Raw genomic sequence first — 19,168 nt, 5'->3', positions numbered from 1 at the left:
TCGTAGCAGGACTTATTACGGGATGTCACGCCTGCTCTGTCTCTCACTCCCTTGGTTTGATTCCCTGGCTGAGGCTGTAGCCCCTCACTGCCCCTGGTGGAAGGTCACACAGCAGTCACAGGTGGATGTTCTGTGCATGTCCCTGGGCCTGGTTTTCTCCAGCTGCTTCTAAAAGGCAACTTTAAAGAAGTTTCCAGGCTATTTTTAGATACTCTACCCCACTATTCTGGGGAATGGCTTTGTTTCTGTGCCCTGGCCCATTTCTTGTTACTTTGTTTGCGATTTAGGGGACCTTCTGATCTCTGTCTTACTAAGTCTCTAGGTTCCACACTCAACCACCTATTACCTCCCTGATAGTATAGCCTATTTCTCTTTTATTTGCTTCTCCTCTAACCACACCAGTCTCTTCGCTATTTTTTAAACAGGCGTCCTCCCATTTCGGGGCCTTTGCTCCCTGTCTTAGATCTACTTCTGAAGAATCAGCCATTGAAAACCCTACGGAGCACAGTTCTACCGTGACACACATTGGTCGCCCCGAAGGCTACACAGCCGACTGCTAAAGTCGTTACCTTTGTGGAGTACAAATGGGGAGGAAGTCTTTCATTTCTACTTTATTTCAATATTTAAAAAATTTATTAGAATAGGATACTTCCAGATTCATTCTGTGAAGCCAGCATAATCCTGATACCAAAACCAGGCAAAGACACCACAAAAAAAGAAAATTGCAGACCAATATCTCTCATGAATATACATGCAAAAATTCTCAACAAAATTCTAGCCAATAGAATTCAGCATCCTGTCAAAAAAATAATACACCACGACCAAGTGGGATTCATACCAGGTACATAAGGATGGTTTAGAAAATCAATCAACATAATCTACCACGTAACAAAAGAAAAAAAAAAAACACATGATCACCTTAATTGACACAGAAAAGGCATTTGACAAAATCCAACACCCATTCCTGATAAAAACTCCCAATAAAATAGGCAGAGAGGAGAAATTCCTCAACATAATAAAGGGCATCTATACAAAACCAAAAGGCAACATATTCTTTATGTAGACCAAAAAAAACCAAACCCACTGCCGTCGAGTTGATTCTGACCCATAGCAACCCTACAGGACAGAGTAGAACTGCCCCACAGAGTTTCCAAGGAGCGCCTGGTGGATCTGAACTGCCGACCTCTTGGTTAGCAGCTGTAGCACTTAACCACTACGGCACCAGGATTTCCTCTTAATGAAGAGAGGCTGAAAATATTCCCCTTGAGAACAGGAATAAGACGAGGATGCTTTTTATCACCACTTCTATTTAACATTGTGCTAGAAGTCCTAGCTAAAGCAATAAGGCAAGAAAAAGAAATAAAGGGCATCTAAATTGGTAAGGAAGGAGTAAAGCTGTCCCTATTTGCAGATGATATGATAGTATACAGAGAGTGTAGTATGTATACCCAAAAGACTCCACAAGAAAACTACTGGAACTAAGAAAAATTCAACAGAGTACCAGAATACAAGATAAACATACAAAAATCAGTTGGATTCCTATACACCAATAAAGAGAACTACGAAAAGGAAATCAAGAAGGCAATACCATTTCTAACAGCCCCTAAAAAAATAAAATACTTAGGAATAAATCTAACCAGGGAGGTAACAGACCTATACAAAGAACAGCACAAAACACTAGTGCAAGAAACCAAAAGAGAGCTACATAAATGGAGAAATATACCATGCTCGTGAATAGGTAAACTCAACATTGTGAAAATGTCAATTCTACCCAAAGCAATCTATAAATACAGTGCAATCCTGATCCAAATACCACTAGCATTCTTTAATGAGATGGAAAAACTAATCATTAACTTTATATGGAAAGGAAAGAGATACCAGAGAAGTAAAGTACTATTGAAGAAGAAGAATAAAGTATGAAGACTCATACTACCTGACCTCGGAACCTATTCTACAGCTATGGTAGTCAAAACAGCCTGATACTACAACTGATGACCATCCTGACAGGGAGCACAACAGAGAACCCCTGAGGGAGCAGGAGAGCAGTGGGATGCAGACCCCAAATTCTCATGAAAAGGCCAGACTTAATCGACTGACTGAGACCAAAATGACCCCGGAAGTCATGGTCCCCAGACCTTCTGTTAGCCCAAGACAGGAACCATTCCCAAAGCCAACTCTTCATACAGGGATTGGACTGGACTATGGGATAGACAATGATAGTGGTAAAGAATGAGCTTCTTGGAACAAGTAGACCCATGAGACTATGTTGGCATCTCCTGTCTGAAGGGGAGATGAGAGGGCAGAGGGGGTGAGAAGCTGGCCGAATGGACACGAAAAGAGAGAGTGGAGGGAAGGAGCGTGCTGTCCCATTAGGGCGAGAGCAATTAGGAGTATATAGCAAGGTGTTTATAAATTTTTGTATGAGAGTCTGACTTGATTTGTAAACTTTCACTTAAAGCACAATAAAAAGAAAAAAACAAACAAACAAACAAACAAAAAAACAGCCTGGTACTGGTACAAAGATAAACACATTGACCTAATGGAACAGAATTGAGAACCCAGATGTAAATCCATCCCCCTACGGTCACCTGATCTTCAACAAAGGGCCAAAGGCCATTAAATGGGGAAAAGAGTCTTTTTAACAAATGGTGCTGGCAAAACTGGATGTCCATCTGCAAAAAAATGAAACGGGACCCATATCTCACGCCATACACAAAAACTAATTCGAAATGGATCAAAGACCTAAATATAAAACAAAAAACTATAAAGACCGTGGAAGAAAAAATAGGGTCAATGCTAGAGGCCCTACTACACGGCATAAACAGGATACAAACTATAACCAACAATACGGAAACACCAGAAAATAAAGTAGGTAACTGGGATCATATCAAAAATTAAACACTTATGCTCATCAAAAAGTTTCACCAAAAAAGTAATAAGAGAAACTACAGACTGGGAAAAAAAATTTGGCTATGACAAATCTGACAAAGTTCTAATCTCTAAAATCTATAGGAAAATCCAACACCTCTACAACAAAAAGACAAATAATCCAGTTAAAAAAAGGGCAAAGGATATGAAAAGGCACTTCACCAAAGAAGACATTCAGGTGGTTAGCAGACACATGAGGAAATGCTTGTGATCATTAGCCATTACAGAAATGCAAATCAAAACTACTATGAGATACCATCTTACCCCGACATTATAGGCACAAATAAAAAAAAGCAGAAAATAACAAATGTTGGATAGGCTGCGGGGAGATTGGAACTCTTATGTACTGCTGGTGGGAATGCAAAATGGTGCAACCATTTCAGAAAACGATATGGTGCTTCCTTAAAAAGTTAGAAACACCATTAAAAAAGAAACAAAAACAAAAAAACCTGTTCCCTTCAAGTTAATTCTGACTCATAGTGACCCTATAGGACAGAGCAGAACTGCCCCATAGAGTTTCCAAGGAGCGCCTGACAGATTTGAACTGCCGACCCTTTGGTTAGCAGCCATAGCACTTAGCCACTACGCCACCAGGGTCTCCTAGAAACATCATACGCTCCAGCAATATCACTCCTAGGAATATATAAATAAGAGCTGTCACATCAATAGACATAGGCACAGCTATGTTCATTGCAGTATTATTCACAAGAGCAAAAAGATGGAAACGACCTAAGTGCCCATCAACAGATGGATGAACAAACTATGGTACATACACACAATGGAATACTACACAATAAAGAACAATGATCAATCTGCAAAGCATTTCACAAAATGGATGACTCTGGAGGGCATTACGCTGAGTGAAGTAAGTTGATCACAAAAGGACAAATACTGTATGAGATCACTACTATAAAAACTCATGAAAAGGCTTACACACAAAAACAAACAATTTTTGATGGTTACAAAGGAGGGAAGGGGTGGGAAGGGAGAAACGCTAACTAGACAATAGGTAAGTGGTAACTTTGGTGAAGGGTAAGGCAGTACACAATACTGGGGAAGCAAGCACAACCTGACAAAGGCAAGATCATGGATGCTTCACAGACACATCCAAACTCCCTGAGGGACTGAACTACTGGGCTGAGGGCTGGAGACCATGGTCTCAGGGGACATCTAGCTCAATTGGCATAGCACAGTTTATGAAGAAAATGTACTACATCCTAGTTTGGTGAGTAGCATCTGAAGTCTTAAAAGCTTGTAAGCAGCCATCTAAGATACTCCACTGGTCCCATCCTGTCTGGAGCAAGATAGAGTAAAGAAAACCAAAGACACAAGGGAAAGATTAGTCCAAAGTCACTCCTGAGGTTTACTCTTCAGGCAAAGATTAGACAGGTCCATAAAACAAAATGATACTAAAGGGACAGCAACTCAGGGTCAAGGACGAGAGGGCAGGAGAGGACAGGAAAGCTGATAATGAATGGGGAACCCAAGGTCAAGAAGAGGAGAATGTTGACATGTCATGGGGTTGGCAACCGATGTCGCAAAACGTGTATTTGTTTAATGAGAAACTAATTTGCTCTGTAAACTTACATCTGAAGCACAATTAGAAAAAAAAACGAAAACAAACTTTGTTAAAATAAACATTACATTACTTTTAAAGGTTTTTGGACTCTTAAAACCAATGTCCCCTGAGCGTCTAGCTCCATTCCAGGCCCTCTCTGGAGCCAGAAGAGCAGCAGCTAATGGCCCCAGGCCAGCTCCAGGGACGCCCAGCCCCTGCCCTGCTGAGGCCCTTGCCCCTGGGAAGGCATGTGAAAGAAGCACTTCTGGTGTCTGCTGAACCCTTATCCACATCCTGAGGGCCTTCCCAGACACTGTCCGACCTGGTCCTCAGACCCACTCTGTGAGGAGTCAGAGGGAGGATTGTTCTCTGCTGTTCAGGCTCATAGTTCACAGCCATGTTCTCTGCACATTTAATACCCAGTAATCTATCCTTTCCTTACACATCTCTCAGTGTAATGACTACACAATATTGGCCAGTAAAACAGACAGTAAAAGAAACACAGGCAGGTAATAAAGTAAAATATGAACGGCGGGATATAACCCAGATGGGGTATAAAACTGTAATCAGACAGTGAAGAATTTAGGGGGACCCAGGGGGGAGGGGCAGAAGCTCATCTACCCAAAAGAAGCAGTAAAAAGGACAAAAATGGCAGGGTAAAAATGATGCACTGGGCTTTTAAATTAAATCCCCAGGGAGAGGAGTGGGCTTGGAGGTCCTTATAGACATGGGTCCTGATAGGGTCTTAAATCTCAGACTCGTAGCAGGCAACCCTAACTGTACTGTAGCTCCAAATTTCACTGCAACTTCAGCGCTGCCAAGATGGGGGGCCTGCTCCTCTGGGTGGCTTTGCAACCCCTGGAAGCGGTGGAAGCTGGTAAATTAACCCAGAATCCTGGTACATGTTTAAGAATAAGTTTTGTAATTACAGATTTCGTAAGACTATTTCCAGAGGGCAATCTGAGCTATTTGTGGTTTTAATTAGAAAGGTGTAAGTGGAGTCTCTGGGTGGCACAAACAGTTAAGTGCCCAGCTATTAACTGAAAAGTTGGCTGTTTGAAGGTGCCTCGGAAGAAAGGCCCGGCAATCTACTTCCAAAAAGTCAGCCATTGAAAACCCTATGGAGTGCAGTTCTACTCTGAAACACATGGAGTCACCATGAGTAAGAACTGACTTGACATCAACTATTTTTTTTTTTTTGAAAAGTGGTAAACTGCCTACACAGATGGATATGAAATTCTTCCCGTCCCTGTATGCACACCCCTTTGCAGCGGGGCTTTGCTGCTCCTCCATCAAGAGGCACAGCCTATTTATCCGCTCCCTGAATCTGGCTGGTCTTGTGACTTGTGTGGACCAACAGAATGTGCTGGACGTGATATAATCTCAGGCATCCAAGTCAGGCCGCGAGGGACCTTGCAGCCTCTGCTGCCAGCCTTTTGGAGCAGGGCCATGAGACCACCATGCTGTGAAGACACCCAGTCTAGCGTATCGGAGGATGAGAGGCCATGCGGAGCAGAACCAAGGGGGCCGCAGCTAAGAGTCAGCACCAACTGTCAGTCATATGAGTGGGGCCACCTTGGACCCTCCAGCCCCAGTGGGGCTGTCAAGTAACTGCAGCTACAGGAGTGACCCAGGAGAGACCAGCGAGTGACCCGTTCAGCTTATCCCTGCCCAAATTGCTAACTCAGAACCAAGGCTATTATTATAAGTCACTCAATTTTCAGTGATTTATTACACAGCAGGTGCCCTGGTGGCACAGTGGTTAAGAGCCTGGCTGCTAACCAAAAGGTTGGCAGTTCAAATCTACCAGCTGCTCCTTGGAAACCCTCTGGGGCAGTTCTACTCTGTCCTATAGGGTCGCTATGAGTTGGGATCTATTGATGGCAACAGGTTTTGGTTTGATTACACAGCAATAGATAATTGACACAGTATAAGAGGCCAATGCACCTCAGGCCCAGCCACCACCTGCCTGTCAGTGGTGGGTTTCTGTATTGCTAAACAGGTTTCAGGGAAGTTTCCAGACTAAGACTAGGAAGAAAAGCCTGGTGATCCACTTCTTAAAAGCAGCCAATGAAAATCCTGTGGATCACAATGGTCCAATTCCCAACTGATCATGGGCACGGTACAGGACCAGGCAGCGTTTTGTTCCCTTAAGCATGGGGTTGCCATGACTTGATGGCAACTGCGGTGCACTAAATTGCTTTCATATGGCCCTTCTAGCCGTGGTCTTGTAACTCCCACAAAAATGTTTGGGTCGGGTCCCCAAACCTTCTGTTGGCCCAGGACAGGAGACATTCCTGAAGACAACTCATCAGACATGGAAGGGACTGGACAACGTGTTGGAGAGAGATGCTGATGAAGAGTGAGCTACTTATATCAGGTGGACACTTGAGACTGTGTTGGCATCTCCTGTCTGGTGGGGAGATGGGAGGGTAGAGAGGGTTAGAAACCGGCAAAACGGTCACAAAAGCAGAGACTGGAAGGAGGGAGTGGGCTGACTCACTAGGGGGAGAGTAAATGGGAGTATGTAGTAAGGTGTATATAAGCTTATATGTGACAGACTGACTTGATTTGTAAACTTTCACCTAAAGCGCAATAAAAATTATTTAAAAACAAACAAAAAAAAATGTTTGGGTCAGGCTATCAAATAAGGTGCTTGTGGCTCACCAAGGGAATTGGACAGTTTTGCTAATGCAAATAAGTTGCATGGAATCCCTACTGAGGTGGGACCATACAAAATAAGGTACATGGAACCCTTGTAGGGGATTGGTCAGTTTGGCCATCCCGCTAGGCTTGTTGTTGTTGTAGTTAGGTGCCGTCGAGTCAGCTCTAACTCATAGCGACCCTATGCACAACAGAATGGAACACTGCCCAGTCCTGCACCATCCTCACAATTGTTGTTATGCTTGAGCTCATTGTTGCAGCCACTGTGTCAGTCCACCTCGTTGAGGATCTTCCTCTTTTCCGCTGACCCTGTACCACACGATGCCCTTCTTCAGAGACTGATCCCTCCTGACAATACGTCCACAGTATGTAAGACGCAGTCTCGCCATCCTTGCCTCTAAGGAGCATTCTGGTTGTACTTCTTCCAAGACAGATTTAGCTGTTCTTCTGGCAGTCAATGGTATATTCAATATTCTTCGCCAACACCACAATTCAAAGGCATAAATTCTTCTTCGGTCTTCCTTATTCATTGTCCAGCTTTCAAGTGCGTATGAGGCGACTGAAAATACCATGGCTTGGGTCAGGCGCTCCTTAGTCTTCAGGGTGACATCTTTGCTCTTCAACACTTTGAAGAGGTCCTTTGCAGCAGATTTACCCAATGCAATGCGTCTTTTGATTTCTTGACTGCTGCTTCCATGGCTGTTGATTGTGGATCCAAGTAAAATGAAATCCTTGACAACTTCAATCTTTTCTCTGTTTATCATGATGTTGCTCATTGGTCCAGTTGTGAGGATTTTTGTTTTCTTTATGTTGAAATGCAATCCATACTGAAGGCTATGGTCTTTGATCTTCATTAGTAAGTGCTTCAAGTCCTCTTCATTTTCAACAAGCAAGGTTGTGTTATCTGCATAAAGCAGGTTGTTAATGAGTCTTCCTCCAATCCTGATGCCCCGTTCTTCTTCATATGGTACAGCTTCTCGGATTATTTGCTCAGCATACAGATCGAATTGGTATGGTGAAAGAATACAACCCTGGCGCACACCTTTCCTGACTTTAAACCAATCAGTATCCCCTTGTCCTGTCCAAACAACTGCCTCTTGATCTATGTAAAGGTTCCTTATGAGCACAATTAAGTGTTCTGGAATTCCCATTCTTTGCAACGTTATCCATAATTTGTTATGATCCACACAGTTGATTGCCTTTGCCAGGTTTAAAGGGAGCCAATCCCAGAAGTTAGAGGGGAATCTTATTACTATCAAGAAGAAGAGCCAGGAGTGGAGCACATTCCTTAGACCCAGGGTCCCTGTGCTGAGAACCTCCTAGACCCGGGAGACAGAGTTTAACACTGGAGTCGGCAATAGACGGCAGCAGCACAGGACCAGCAGGCTAGGCTTGCTGGCCCCTGAGAGAACAGAGCACCTTCAGGCAGGAGGCTTCCTGGTGGAGTGGTGTGCCTCCAGTCCAGCTAAACAGCTTTGTAATACTTGCCCAGCAGGGCAGAGGACAGGCCAAGAGCAGAGGGCTGCCTGTGGCTACGGCTGAGAAGAAGCTGTCCTGAGCAGAGAACCGTATCCTGAGTTGTTCCTGTTACTTCCAAGTTGATCTTGATCTCAAGTTGTAGCCTGTTACTTCCCTAATAAACCCCATAACTGTATGATCTGCGAGTTGTGTGGCCCCTGCAACGAGTTATCAAATCCAGCAGAGAAGTAGAGAGTGCCATGAGAGGTACGGCTGGTGTCAGAATTGGTAAAAAGGGCTGGTGAGAGGAGGTATGTCTGACCTCTGCCTCACAGGAATCGGCCTTGGGCTGAGGGTCTCAATAATTCTCCTCCCCCCAACCCCCACTAGATGAAGAGGTCTGATGGCGCATGATTTTTTACAGCAACTAATGAAAGTTTGACAGTTCGAACTCACCAGCCACTCTGCGGAAGAAAGATGTGGCAGTCTGCTTCTGTAAAGGTTTACAACCTTGGAAACCCTATGGGGTATTTCTACTCTGTCCTACAGGGTCGCCATGAGTCGGAATCAACTCAGTGCAGTGGGTTTGGTTATTTGGGTTTTAACAACAAAACTGATAGCGTTTGGGCATTTAAGAGAGCTGATTTACCGCATTTATAAGTTCGATCTATCAGTAGAAGTAGAGCTGGGTAAGTGATTAGAAAAAATATGCTCGTTAGGTATGTCAGTCTCTTCCACTGGATATCTGAGGTGTTAGACAGGACCAGCTATTCCAGCTCTGTAAAATATAGTTTAAAATGAACTAGGAAATTTAATTACCTAAGTTTGTAATTGGCATTCACTTTTAGAAGAACTTAATCTGTTGAATTTGGGAGTTAATTAAATATTAATCAGAGAATAAGTGAAAATAATTGTTCTTATTTTTATACGAAACTTACTAGATTTATGAAAAGAAAACCAGTTTTGTGAGTTGCAGTTGGATGTTTAAGGAAAAGGAGTTATATTTTTAATTTATAAGTTCAATAAATACAGTATTAAATAAAGCAGCAATAGGTAGCTTTTCTCTGCATAAAAGGCTCTTTCCAAAATTTAAAACCTCAACTGCCAATGCCCTATGCTGCAGCCCCAGTGGACTATGTGCCACCCCACAGACTTCCGTGCCTTTGCTCCTGTGGGTCCCTCTGCCTGGAATGCCCTCCCCCACCTTTAAAACCAAAGAACAAACATGTTGCTGTCAAGTCAATTTCAACTTGTGGCGACCCTGTGTGTGTTAAAGTAGAACTGCTTTATAGGGTTTTCTTGGCTATAATCTTTTTTTTTTTTTAATAGATAATTGATTTTATTTTGGTGCTGTTGAAAATATGCACAACAGAACATACACCAATGCAACAGTTTCTATACGTATAATTCAGTGACATCGATTACATCCTTCGAGTTGTACAACCATCCTCGCCCTCCTTTTCCGAGTTGTTCCTCCCTCGTTAACACAAACTCATTGGTCCCTGTTATGGACTGAATTGTGTCCCCTGAAAATATGTGTAAATTGGCTAGGTCATGATTCCCAGTATGGTGTGGTTGTCCACCATTTTCTGAGCTGATGTATTATCCTATGTGTTTTAAATTCTAACCTCTATGATGTTAAAGAGGCAAGATTCAATCTACAGCATTAGGTTGTATCTTAAGTCAATCTCTTTTGAGATATAAAAGAGAGAAGTGAGCAGAGGAGAGGGACCTCATTACCACTAAGCAAGAAGAGCCAGGAGCAGAGTGCATCCTTTGGACCCGAGGTCCCTGTACTGAGATCTCCCAGACCAGGAGAAGATTGATAAGGATCTCCCCCAGCCCCCCGCCCCAGAGCCAACAGAGAGAAAGCTTTCCCTTGGAGCTGGTGCCTTTAATTCAGACTTTTAGCCTCCTAAACTGTGAGAGAATAAATTTCTGTTCGTTAAAGCCATCCACTTCCGGTGTTTCCGTTATAGCAGCACTAGATAACTAAGGCAGTCCCTAAATTTCCTATCTAATCTTTCCAGTTGCTGTTGTTATTTGATTCTATATAGATAGATATTAAAAGAAGAGCATATTCTTTACTAGTCAAGCTAAACTATTTTTGGTTTTAAGACTTCAGGGGATATTTTTGGCTTAAGCAGTAGTTTCAGGGGTTCATCCAGCCTCAATAGCTCCAGAAAGTCTGGAGTCCATGATAATCTGAAATTCTGTTCTGCATGTCCCCTTTTGATCAGAATTCTTCTATAGAATCTTTGATTAAAAAGTTCAGTAACGGTATCTAGGCACCATCCAGTTCTTCTGGTCTAACGGCAAAGTTGTTCATGGAGGCAATTACTTCGCTGTAACCTTTACAGAAGCAGATTGCCAGGCCTTTATTCTGCAGCACTGTCGGATGGGTTTGAACCACGAACCTTTAGATTACTAGCAGAGCACAAACCCTTCTGCACCACCCAGGGACCTTCCACCTTCAGTACCTGGCATATCCTACCATTTCCAAATGGTCCAGCTTACACTCTGTAGAGATATTTGCTTGCCCAGTTAGAACTATGCTTCCCTGCCTAGGGCCCCCAGGGTGCGTGGCCCAGGCCTCCATTAGAGCAGGCCTTGGAGGGCTGTCAGCTGGGACCTTCTCTGTTCTGGCTGTCATGTGAGAAGAGTTGTGTCCCAGCAGGAAGAAAGAGGACACAGTGGACATCCTGGCTGGAGGAGATGCATAGGGCTTCAGTGGGGTGCCCCATGGGTGCCATGTGTGACAGGGCCATGAACAATACAAGACGGATCCTGCCCACAAAGGACTCTGGGGGAGAACCCGAATACTCAGCAGAGACCTGGGCCAGGAAAAAACTCACCAAACATCCAACTTCAGTAACGTCAATTGCAACCCATTAACTAGTATAAAAACATCTGTCATAGATCAGACATATTTTTTCCTGAGTCCCCTGCATGTATCCTTGCACTTAAGCCCCACCCTGCAGGGCCAATGCACAGACGTCTACCTGGGTGACATTCACTGTTCATGAATTTCACTATCTGTCATGAGAATCCTGGCATCAACCTCTGTATGTAAGTTCCCTAATAAAACCTATCCTGATCAACATGGCTTCTTTCACGCTTTCTTTTTTCTGGAATCTGACCTGTGCCCTTTGGAGCCACTCCTTCCATTGGTCCGGTGGGGTGCGACAACTTGAGGCATGGATTTCAGGCTCTGTGCAGAAGGCACCAAGAATCTGGCTAGGATCCCTGCTGCTTTCTGTGCCCTGCCTCTCCAGGCTTTGTCATGCAGGGTGTGGTAGGCAGAGTAAGGCCCCCCACAAAGATGTCCAGGTGCTAATCTCCAGAGCCGGTGAATATATTAGGTTACATCGCAAAGCGGGATTAAGGTTGCAGATGGAATTAATGTTGCTAATCGGCAGACCTTAAACTAGGGAGATTATCCTGGATTATCCGGGTGAGCCCAGTGCCATCACAGATAGCTAGCTGCCATCAACTCGACTCCAACTCATGGCAACACTATGTACAACAGAACAAAACGTCACCCAGTCCTCGTGATCTGCAGAATATTCAAATTCACTGCTGCAGCTATTGTGCCAGTCCAGCTCACCGAGGGTCTCCCTCATCCTCATTGACCCTCTACTTCACCAAACATGATGTCCTCCTCCAGTGACTGAGTCCTCCTGATGACGTATCCAAAGCAAGCAAGTTGGGCAATGCTCTGTTGTGACCCATAAGATTTTTACTGGCTAATTTTCAAAGTAGATTGCCAGGTCTTTCTTCCTAGTCTTAGTCTGGAAGCTCCGCTGAAACCTGTCCACCACAGATGACCTTGCTGGTGTTCGAAATACCAGTGGCACAGCTTCCAGCATCACAGCAACATGCCAGCACCACAGCAGGACAAACTGACAGATGAGGGGGTGGAAATAACCACAAGGGTCCTTAAAAAGTGGAAGAAGGCATCAGAGGAGGGGTCACAGAGAGAAAGGTGACTATGGAAGAAGGGTTAAAGAGATGAAACACTGCTGGAAAAGGCAAGGAAACGATTCTCCCCTACAGCCTCCAAAAAGGAGCCCTGGCAACACCTCCATTTCCTTGTGAGACTTCTTTTATAGAGCTTTATAAAAATAATAAATTTGTGTCATTTAGACTACTAATTTCGTGGTAATTTGTTATAACAGCAATAGGAAATGAATACACAGGGTCACCCACTTGCTTCAGTTCCTGAATTGGCAACATCTGCATAAATGCTTTCCAACAGGTGGGGGCCAAGCAGACCTGGACCCCAGGCGGGGTTCCAACCCTCACATGCCCTATGACCACAGGCCAGTCTGGGCTGCTCATTTTTAGGATGGGTAGTGCTGCCTCACAGGGCTGTAGGGAGCAAAGAACGAGTAGTTAATGGACACAGTGCTTAGCTCAGCATACCTTTAAAAAAGAAAATAAGTTGTCCAGTTGATTTCAACTCATGGTGACTCCGTGTGTGTCAGAGCAGAAATGTGCTCCGCAGGGTTTTCAATGGCTTTTTTTTCAGAAGTAGTTCACCAGGCCATTCTTCCGAGGTGCCACTTGGTGGACTCAAATGGTTACTTTTACTTAGCAGTTGAGGCATGAATCCTTTGCACCACACAGGGACTCCAGGCTCCTACCTGTTGTTATTGTTAGCTGCCACTGAGTCACGGCGACCTCATGTGTAGCAGAATGAATCATTACCCCACCCTGTGCCACCTTCACGATTGTTAGTATGTTTGAGTCCACTGTTTCGGCTATTGCATCAGTTCATTTCACTGAAGGTTTCTCTCATTTTCACTGTCACTCTACTTTACCAAGCCAGGTGTCCTCATACAGCCATCAGTCTTCCCTCACCAGGTGACCCTCCCCACGGCCCGAGGAGGGTTACTGCCTCACATCGGGCAGGTTTGCAACCGGCCAAACCTGAGCGCTATCTTACTCCCAATTTACAGCTCAAGATGCCAAGTCTCAAGGTGGCAAAGCAAGTACTGGGGTTGGTATCTTTTCTGGAACCCTGGCTCCTTTGTTTCCACGTATTCTAAAAACTTACTACCGTATTTATCAAATAATATTAATAGAACAGAAAAAAAAATCCCTAAAAGTTCTGTCCTCATAGTCTTTGTAAAAAACTAGGAGAAAAAAAAACCTAAAACAAAAATCACCCCAATTCTTCCACCCGAGAGCGCCCCTCGGAACCTGCTCTTTTTCTGCCTTCAAATTCCGCTATTTCCACGCTTGCCTCCCAGGCTGCGGGAGATGCGGTTCCAGAGGCGCGTCCGGGGCTAAGAGGCGGCCTGGGGAAAGTCTCTGAACTCAACGTACCAGTTCGCCGCCGTCTGTCGCCCCCAGGGGGGCCGGTGGCTCCCGCAAACAGGGGCGGGATGGGTGTGGGCCGGCGCCTGGCTGCCGGGCGGGCGAGAAGACCAGCCAGGCCCGGCTGTAAAGCGTTCCGCACCGCCCGGAGCCGCGCCGCCTCTCCGCTTTCCGTGCTGAGCGCCCGGCGCGCCGCTCCGCGCGGAGGCCCGAGAGGCAAACGGGGCGCGCGGAAGGCCCGGGGCTCCCAGCCCGTGCGGGGAGTGGGGTGGTCCACTAACCAGGAAGTGTGCGGCCGGGAGGCCGCAGCGTGGGGAAGAGCGCAGCGGCAGCAACTCGGCCACCCCTCCAGGCGCCAAACGTGACGGGGGCGGGGCTGCGGGCGGCGGCCCCCCGGGCGAGCCCGTTGCGGGGGTGGGGGACACACGTGTGCATACGAGTGCGGGGGTGCCCCTCGGCGGCCCGGACTACAAGTTCCAGGGTGCCCAGCGGCGCGCCCGGGCTTTCTGGCCGCGCAGCCCGCCGGCTCGGTGCAGGTCGCCGCGGGCTGGCACACGCCACTCGGTCCCCGAGTAAATAAAGGAAAGACACTCCCGAGTACCGTAAATAGAGTCCAAGTGGGCGGGGAGCCGCCCCGAGGCGCCTGCTCATGTCTCTGCAGAGTCGGGTGTCCGGCCGCCTGGCACAGCTGCGCGCGGCGGGGCAGCTGCTAGTCGCCCCGCGCCCCTGCTCCAGCCCCCCGGCGGATTCCACGCGGCCCCGCAGCAGTGCGTGCAGCCCCCCAGCGTCCCTGGGCGCGTACGGCCCCCGCTCGCGGACCCCAGCGGGAGTTGGGGCTTGGGGGGCGACGGCCGTGGGGCGGAGAGCCGGGGTACGCACCTGGGCCCCCCTGGCCATGGCGGCGAAGGTGGACCTGAGCACCTCCACCGACTGGAAGGAGGCAAAATGTAAGTTCAAGCAGGAGGGGGGCGCGAGGGATGAGGGCGGCCCCGCCTGGGCTTTCCTGGGCTGTACAGCACACCAGGAGCAGTCTCTTCCACTCAAGAGACCGGGGGAAGTTGAGGCCCCACGTGCTCCATATGGACCCCCAAGTACAGCCACGCCCCCGTATGCCCAGCCCAATTCACCCCGGGCCAGGGCCAGGCCTCCAGGCAGGGGCAGTGTGAGGAGGACACCTTAACCCCACTGGAATGGGTCACAGGTCACCCCAGAGGTCATCCAGGACTTACCCACTTATTCCATTGCCCAGAGGGGAAACTGAGGCCCAGTGCCTGACCTGATATGCCTAAGGTCATGCAGAGTTTGTGGCAGAGCCTAGACTGGGATCTTGAACACCCTATGTCATGCTGGTATGGTTTCTCAAATGGTGACATTTTGGCAGAGTAGCAGGGAGTAGGCTGAGGGGACAGCTCTGGGGCTGGAGTTTTCACCTCTCTGGGCAGGCCCGCTCTTCCCCTACCCTGCCCCCACCCCACCCCGCCTTTCCGGGCATGTGGCCCAGTGCCCTCTTGCCTTGCCCACTGGCAGCCTACCATGTTGGAGCAGTCTGTCCTATTCCTGGGGGGGGGGGACACAGAGCAGAAGAGGAGGAGCTGGGGCCCTCGCGCTGTGAGAACGGTGACCCCCCCCCCCCCCACCGCCCCCGGGAAGTTTCTGAATCCAAACGGCTTCCTCCTGCTCCGGCGGGCTGGGCAGGAGTCCTGGTGAGGCAGGAGTCCCAGGGCTGGACCCGCGCTCCGGCGGAGCGGGGACCGGAGGGCACCCGGCCTGCAGAGCCCCAAATAGCCCGGTCTGGCGTCCAGCTGTCCCTGCCCTTCAGGGCCTGCCTCCGGCCTCCTGCTGTAGTGCTTCCCGGCTGGACCCGCTTTCAAAAGCGCGGAGCAGGCAGCTCATTGGCTGGGTCTGCGCGGTGCAGGGGGAGCGGCCAGTGGGGCCGGGCAGGCGGGCCAGGGGCGGCCTGTGGCGGTTCGGGAGGCAAGGGAAGGCGGCGTCTCAGGATTGCCTTGAAACTTCCAGGTGATTTACTCTGCCATGAATTGCGGGACCTGCTACGGAATCGTAAAGCGCCGGCAGAAAGCACTTAACTTTATTCCGTGAGCAAATGGATGCTTGTCAAGCCCACAGCACTGTCCCAGAACACCCGGCAGGGCGAGCAGACAGGGGCTGGCGAGAACCGGGGCGCCCGAACAAGGAGCCCTGCTTTCCCCCTCTCTGGCCAGAGAACAGCAACCCAGGCTGGTGGGGAGGGGAGGTGAGACAAAGTCCCGGGCCCCCATTGTCTATCTGCTGCTATCTCTGTAATTCAACTCCTTTTAACTTCATTCCTACTTGTTGTTAGTTGCTGTCCTGTTGTCCCTCTGCCCCCACTCATGGCAACCCCATGCACAGCAGAACTGCCTGGTCCTAAACCATCCCCACAGTGGGTTTCGAATCCCACCGTTGTGGTCCATAGGGTTTTCACTGGCTGCTTTTCAGAGGTAGATCTCCAGGCCTTTCTTGCTCCTTATCTTAGTCTAGAAGCTCCCTTGAAGCCTGCTCAGCATTGTAGCAACATGAGAGCCTCCACTAACAGACAGGTGGTGGCTGCCACTGGCCAGGAATTGAACCTGGGTCTCCCACACAGCAGGCAAGAATTCTGCCACTGAACGACCACAGCCCCCACCCCATTCCTTGATGCCACTGGAAACAGCCAGACCTCATGGAATTGACTGTGTCCAGAGTTACCAGGCTGTGGTGGTGTCACTGGGATTTCTCCCTTTCTCCTTGGGGCTGGGGTTTCTATTCATTCATTCAGCCAGTTTTTATTAGATGCCGCCTATGCATGTTGGCAAGAGTCTGGCTTTTTTTTAAAATGTGGTCTGCACTGTTTTAGTGCTGGGGAATTAGCTCTGAGCCAGACAAGAAAGGGCCCTTCCCCAGTGGAGCTTCCCTCATGGAGCTTGTAGTCTAGTGGGAGGAAACAGAAGAAAAGCTGGTCAAGTAAGTAAGACAATGCCAGGTAAAGGTCAATGCTATGAAGAAACTAAGATAGTAGGCACACAGAGTGGCAGGTGAGGCTGCCCGAGCTAGGGAGGTCAGAGGAGGCCTTGGGGGAGGGCTGTGGGGAAGGGCACTCCATGCCATTGCTGAGCCACCGCCAGCCAGGCCCAGGGAGCAGGGCTGGGCTGGGAGATTCAGCTGCTGTCCACGCTAGGTCCCTTGCGCCATGAACCCAGCTGGGTTATACAGTAATGATTATAACTAACGCTTCCACTAGCCGTGAAGTTCCCCAGCAGGCATCAGATGGTTGCTTGCGGGATTTAGACATAGGATGTATTTTAGTTATCCATCGTTGTGTAACAAATTGCCTCAAAATTTAGCAGCATAAAACAGCAAATATTTATTATCACACAATTTCTGAGGCTCAGGAATCCGGGAGTAGCTTAAAATAGCAAATATTTATTATCACCCAATTTCTGAGGCTCAGGAATCCGGGAGTAGCTTAGCTGAGTGGCTCTGGCTCAGGATCTCTCATGAGGTCGGCTGGGGTTTGATAGCTTCCAAGATGGCTCCCTCACATCAAACGGTGGTTGGCTGTAGGCCGCAGTTCTTCACCACAGGGGCCTTTCCACCAAAGCAGCATGAGTGTCTTCACAACATGGCAGCTGGTTTCCTCCAGAGTCCAAGAGAGGGAGAGCAAGGAGACCAAGAGAGAAGTCACAGTACCTTTTTGTGACCTAGTATTCAAAGCATACCGTCACTAGCTTAATTCAAGGCTTGGAATAGTGTCAGAAAGTCTAGCCCACATTCAAGGGGAGGGTAATTAGGCTCTACCTTTAGAAAGGAAGAGTCTCAAAGAATTAGTGGAAATATTTAAAATTTTTGATTTTGTTGTTCTTGAGAATATATACACAGCAAAACGTTCACCAATTCAAGTTTCTACATGCACAATTCGGTGACATTGGTTACATTCTGTGAGTTGTGCAACTGTCCTCACCCTCCTTTTCTGAGTTGTTCCTCCCCCGTTAAACTCGCCACCCCCTAAGCTTCCTAGCTAATCTTTGGAGTTGAGTTGTCAGTCTGATTCCATATAGATAGTTTTTAAAAGAGTATAATGCTCATGGCAGACATTTTTTACTAGTTAAGCTAAACTTGTTTGGTTTTAAGAATACTTCAGGGAATATTTTTGGTTTAAGGTTTAAAGATGATCTCAGGGCAGTAGTTTCAGGGCTTCATCCAGCCTCCATGGTGCCAGAAAGTCTGGAGTCCATGAGAATTTGAAATTCTGTTCTGCATTTTCCAGTGGGCGTATTTTTTTAAATCCACCACACTGTTCGAAGCCTGGAGGGCTGCTTAAGCCAGACTCTGCCTCTCATTGGGGTCTGAGCCTCAGTCCTCATAGCCCCCCCTTATAAATTAAATTTACACTTTGAGCTGAGTTATACAGCGAAGTACATCAAATGCACAGACTTTGTGTCGTCAATGAACTTTTATATAAGTATCCAACTATAACTGCTACGCTGATCAACAGATAGAATGTGATATTACCATTACCCCAGAAGGTTCCCTTGAGCTCCTTTGTAATCAAAACCCCCTAGAGGTAATCACTATTTTATTAGCTTTGTCTGTTCTTGAGCCTCATAGAAATGGAGGCATATCGTGTGTCTGGCTTCTCTTACTCAACACCTATGAGATTCATCCATATTATTGGGTATATCAACAATTTGTTCTTTTTGATTGCTATGTAGTATTCCATTGTATGAATGTGCCAGTTTGTTTACCCATGCCTGCTGACGTGCATTTGGGCTTCCAGTTTGTAACTGTGTGAATAAAGCTTCTCTGAATGCTCTTACACATGTCTTTGGTGGACAGGTACTCTCGTTTCTCTTGGATATATACCTATATAGGCCTCCAAATGCTTGTTTGTGCCTGAGATGATTCTTTCTTGAAGACTGACACACAGTAACCCAACTCACAAGAGACTGATGGATAGGTCAGAAGACTGGTGTGGCAGTTCGTATGGGATGTGTTAAAGCCATGGATTTGGAAACTCATGTGTGGAGAGCCACCAGAAGTTGAATTGTAGCCTTAGGTTGCTCAGCAGTATGTAGTCTCAACTGGGGGGCTGGTTGAATGTTGTGGAAGCTAATCCCACTGCCCTGGGCAGGCTGAGCAAGCTTCTCCGCCAGGACTAGACCCATCCACCAGGGATTCCTCTACCTGGGAACTGGGCCACTATTTGAGTCAAATCTTGCCTTG

General features: G+C 47.4%; 1 protein-coding gene across 2 annotated transcripts in view; it reads left to right on the top strand.

The window, feature by feature from the left end:
- Window positions 1-14,382: 14,382 nt before the first annotated feature.
- The window catches only part of MACROD1 (mono-ADP ribosylhydrolase 1), a 174,836-nt gene continuing 170,050 nt past the window's right edge, over window positions 14,383-19,168 (top strand). The window contains exon 1 of one of the 2 annotated variants that reach the window (XM_049892326.1): window positions 14,383-14,877. In XM_049892326.1, the coding sequence (XP_049748283.1) occupies window positions 14,580-14,877 (298 nt within the window). In that variant the 5' untranslated portion in view covers window positions 14,383-14,579. The remainder of the gene's footprint in view (window positions 14,878-19,168) is intronic. The other variant, XM_049892327.1, reaches the window with a different exon arrangement.

Source organism: Elephas maximus, chromosome 7 (genome assembly GCF_024166365.1).
Source record: "Elephas maximus indicus isolate mEleMax1 chromosome 7, mEleMax1 primary haplotype, whole genome shotgun sequence".
NCBI lineage: Eukaryota > Metazoa > Chordata > Mammalia > Proboscidea > Elephantidae > Elephas > Elephas maximus.
Note: the sequence above shows the minus strand (reverse complement) of the source record. Positions and strands in the feature narration are given on the sequence as shown.